The sequence below is a fragment of the Penaeus vannamei genome, chromosome 42 (assembly GCF_042767895.1).
Source record: "Penaeus vannamei isolate JL-2024 chromosome 42, ASM4276789v1, whole genome shotgun sequence".
NCBI classification, from domain to species: domain Eukaryota; kingdom Metazoa; phylum Arthropoda; class Malacostraca; order Decapoda; family Penaeidae; genus Penaeus; species Penaeus vannamei.
The window spans coordinates 7520016-7524744 of NC_091590.1; the positions used below are offsets into that span (position 1 = coordinate 7520016).

At 52.2% G+C, this 4729-nt stretch overlaps 1 protein-coding gene across 1 annotated transcript in view; it reads left to right on the plus strand.

Annotated features, from left to right (window-relative positions):
- The window catches only part of LOC138860642 (uncharacterized), a 15826-nt gene extending 12692 nt beyond the window's left edge, over nucleotides 1–3134 (plus strand). The window contains exon 3 of the mRNA XM_070118641.1: nucleotides 1952–3134. Coding sequence (XP_069974742.1) covers nucleotides 1952–3134 — 1183 coding nt within the window. The remainder of the gene's footprint in view (nucleotides 1–1951) is intronic.
- Nucleotides 3135–4729: the final 1595 nt, after the last annotated feature.

A 4729-nucleotide genomic window follows, 5' to 3' on the forward strand; every position in this document is an offset into this window, starting at 1 on the left:
TTTTCGGTTTATTTGTTTATTTCCGTGAATGTGATGCCCGGTTTATCTATTTATCTTTATGTAATTCTCGGTTTATCTATCTATTGATATGAATGTGATGCCCAGTTTATCTATCTATTCTTATTTATTCTGATGCCCGGTTTACCTATTTATTCTTAAGAATGTGATGCCCAGTTTATTTATTTATTTTTATGAAAGTGATGTCAGGTTTATTTACCAATTCTTATTCATTCTGATGCCCGGTTTATCTATCTATTCTCATGAATGTGATGCCTGATTTATCTATTTTTTTATGAATGTGATTCCCAGTTCATTTATTATCCTTTAAGAATGTGATGCCCGGTTTATTTACCTATTCTTCCTATCTATCATTCTTATGAATATGATGCCTGGTTTATCAATTGCTTTATTAGTTTTGTTTTTAAGGCTGATGTGGAAAATCACTCTGACGGGGATCGTCTGGCTTTCCAGATTGGAGGGATTAGGCCCCTCGATGGATCTCTAATTGCCAAATAAAATTCCTCTAAGTACGCCCACCTCTGACCTCTTGACTTGACCCCTGACCCCGTCCCGATTCGCTTTAACGCCGTCTTCCTCGCTCCGTGCCCGCTTCTCTTCTTCGACATCGCCGCCTCCTCTTTTTCGTCTTCTTTCTTTTCCTCTTTATTTCTGTTTCTTCTTCCTCTTTTCCGTCCTCCTCATTATTTTCGTTCTCAACATGTCTTCTTTACCTACTCCCCTTCTCTTCCTTCTCTTCCGTCCTGCTTTCTGCCTTATTCTTCTCCTCCTTCTTATTATTATTATCACTGTTGTTGCTGTTCCTCTCATTATTATCAATACTATCATTATTATTCCCATTTTTCCTCTTCGTCTTCTTTATCATCATCCTACCATCATTATTATCATCAGTATCATCATTCCTACCATTATTATCAACATTATTAATATTGCTATCATTATTATCACCATCATTACCATTCCTCCACCTTCTTCTCCCCCTCTCCCCTTCCTACTCACCCCCCCCCCCACGAACCGTCCCGAGAACCGAGGTCACGGCAGCCGAAGGAAGGCCTTTCGAGACGCCCCTCAAAGACTTTCCAGATTGCGTCAGGTCGTGACTCGCTGGCTGCCTGGCGGGTCTGTCGGCTCGCTCGCGTAAGGTGTACACTTCATTACACTCTTTGCGTACGCTGTGTTTCTTTCGTTTTTTTTTTCTAATTCTCTTAATCTCTGTTTGTGCGTCTGTCTCTCTTTGTCTCTGCCTGTCTGTCTCTGTCTTCTTTGGCTGTCTCACTGTCTCTCTGTCTCTGTCGCTATCTCTCTCTCTGCGTGTTTATACATGCATGTATACATACATACATGCATATATACATACATACACACAAATATGTATATAAATACATACATACATCTATACATGTGTGGGTGATACACACACACACATATATATTAACATCCTTTACGCGGGGCAATCGTAAAACGGGCAGAGCCAAAGCCACTGCCAAGGAAACCGGACGAAACAGCTTTTCCAGCGGTTCTTTGCCGGAAACGCAGACCCCTTTGCCGGCCCGAATCTGCCTTGCTTTCCATTGACCATTCCAGACCAGTCACCTCAAGCACACACTCGCACGCAAAGGCACGCGATGTCATTCAACCACAATTATGCCGAGATGCTCCCCAGGAAGGCTGTCATTAACTAATTACATCTGTTTTTTTCCGAAGCTTCCTGCTCATTAGCACGCTCTTGGGTGTCATCTCCCTGCCACTGCATGACACTTGCATGACAGTTCGATAGTGACAACCTCATTTTCTGCCATCGTTTGTTTTGCAACATGTCCGGGGGTGTAAGTTATCTCTATTACAAGCATCACGAAGCTTAAGGCACTTATCTACTACAACCATACCACAACTACTTCTAATCATACAACAATCACTCTCAAACATACCACAGCCATGCAACAATCACCATACCAATCACACCCAGCCATACCACAATCATTCCTGACCATGTCACAACCACGCCACAACCTTCTCCATCCTTCCTGCAGTCTCCGTACCACAGACATCAGCAGCATCGTGATGGTATCAGAGTATCCTTCTTAACCGCGTTCTCTATCACTCCGATACTCCCGTCAGCGTCCCGCCAGCATCCCGACAGCGTCCCGACAGCATCCCACCAACGTCCCGACAGCATCCCACCAAAGTCCCGACAGCATCCCACCAACGTCCCGACAGCATCCCACCAACGTCCCGACAGCATCCCGACAAAGACCCACCGACGTCCCGACAGCATCCCACCAACGTCCCGACAGCATCCCGACAAAGACCCACCGACGTCCCGACAGCATCCCACCAACGTCCCGACAGCATCCCGACAACGACCCACCAACGTCCCGACAGCATCCCGACAGCATCCCATCAACGTCCCGACAGCATCCCACCAACGTCCCGACAGCATCCCACCAACGTCCCGACAGCATCCCACCAACGTCCCGACAGCATCCCGACAAAGACCCACCGACGTCCCGACAGCATCCCACCAACGTCCCGACAGCATCCCGACAAAGACCCACCGACGTCCCGACAGCATCCCACCAACGTCCCGACAGCATCCCGACAACGACCCACCAACGTCCCGACAGCATCCCGACGACCCACGCGTTCTCTATCACTCCGATACTCCCGACAGCGTCCCGACAGCATCCCGACAGCGTCCCACCAACGTCCCGACAGCATCCCATCAACGTCCCGACAGCATCCCACCAACGTCCCGACAGCATCCCACCAACGTCCCGACAGCATCCCACCAACGTCCCGACAAAGACCCACCGACGTCCCGACAGCATCCCACCAACGTCCCGACAGCATCCCACCAACGTCCCGACAGCATCCCGACAAAGACCCACCGACGTCCCGACAGCATCCCACCAACGTCCCGACAGCATCCCGACAAAGACCCACCGACGTCCCGACAGCATCCCACCAACGTCCCGACAGCATCCCGACAACGACCTACCAACGTCCCGACAGCGTCCCTTTGCAGCCACAGCGATAATAACCCCTGCCTTATTCACGTCCCCGATGAGCAGCGGCGCTTGCGAAGGAGAACATTTTTGAATATGAATAGAAAATGATTCGGTTTACGATCGCTGGCATTGTGTTCCGCCTCCTACACTTAGCGTTACAGCCCTCGCCGCGGGAGGAGGGTGAGGGTGAGGGGGAGGAGGGGGAGGGAAGGGAGGAGGAAGAGGAGGAAATGAAGGAGGGGGAAGAGGAGGAGGGGGGAGGGAATGGAGGAGGAAGAGGAGGAGGGGGAGGAAAGGAAGGAGGAGGGGGAGGGAAGGGAGGAGGAAGAGGAGGAGGGGGAGGAAGAGAGAGAGGGAAGGGAGGAGGAGGAGGAGGAGGAGGAGGAGGAGGAGGAATAGGAGGAGGAGGAGGAAGAGGAGGAGGAGGAGGAGGAGGAGGAGGAGGCGGTGGCTTCCCAGAAGGCCCTGTGGTCCTCCTCGCCCCAGCCGTCACGTGTGTTCAATCATAACAAAATATTCACCCTCGGAGGCGTGCTCACCTGTTGCAAGCGGCGTCCCCTTCGGGCGGAGTGTCTCTCTCCCGCAGGAGTCCTCGTGGAGGCGCTTGCAGTCGCTTCCACCGCGCTTTTCACCGGGAATTTCGACCAAACGCTACACTCGCTGGAAGGATAACATCAATTCTCTACCCAAACGCCCTCCCGACCCTGGCAGCCAGGTGGCTACTCAACCATCCCCTGGAATATCGTTGCTCTTCGGGAGGGCCAGATACAGTCCGCGCGGAAAGGACATCCCCAATCACTCACATTCTCTCTTCCTCTCTCTCTCTCTCTTCCTCTCTCTCTCTCTCTTTCTCTATATCTTCTGAGAGGCAAGATCGTCCTGAAGGCTGAATTTCCCCCTCCTGATCTTCGAAGACGAAATGCAGCTTCGCGACTGAAGAACATCTCTGTTACCCTTTACATTTGGTTTCCCTATAATAGCGCGAACAAATATATGTCTCACCATTAAGTGTATATAGACATCACCGATACCAACATCAATACCATTACCAGTACCAATTATGCGCAATTTCGGAACTATCCGCAATTTCGGAAGAAAAGAGGTCGGCCATCTTTGAAATCGAAGCCCACGGAGAGGAACCTTCGTCCGCGATGCCCTTCGTCTCGCGGGCATCGACGGAGCCTCAAGGAAATCGCGCAGGGCATGATCAGCTGCGTTTTGAGTCAATCATGTCCCCGACGCCCCCGAGACTCCACACGCCCGCACGCCCTCAGCCAAGTTCCAGACGCCCCCAAGACTCCACACGCCCGCACGCCCTCAGCTAAGTTCCAGACGCCCCCAAGACTCCACACGCCCGCACGCCCTCAGCTAAGTTCCCGACGCCTCCATTCAAGCCGCCCGCCCGACTCTCTACACGCCCGCACGCCCTCAGCCAAGTCCCCAACACCTCCATTCAAGCCGCCCGCCCGAGACTCCACACGCCCGCACGCCCTCAGCTAAGCCCCCGGCGCCCCCGAGACTCCACACGCCCGCACGTCCTCAGCCAAGTCCCAGACGCCCCGAGACTTCACACGCCCACAATCCCTCAACCAAGTCCCCAACACCTCCATTCAAGCCGCCCGCCCGAGACCTCCACAACGCCCGCACGCCCACGGAAGAATCGCCTTCCCCCGCGCTGGCATTAAGCTATTTGTTAGTTCATT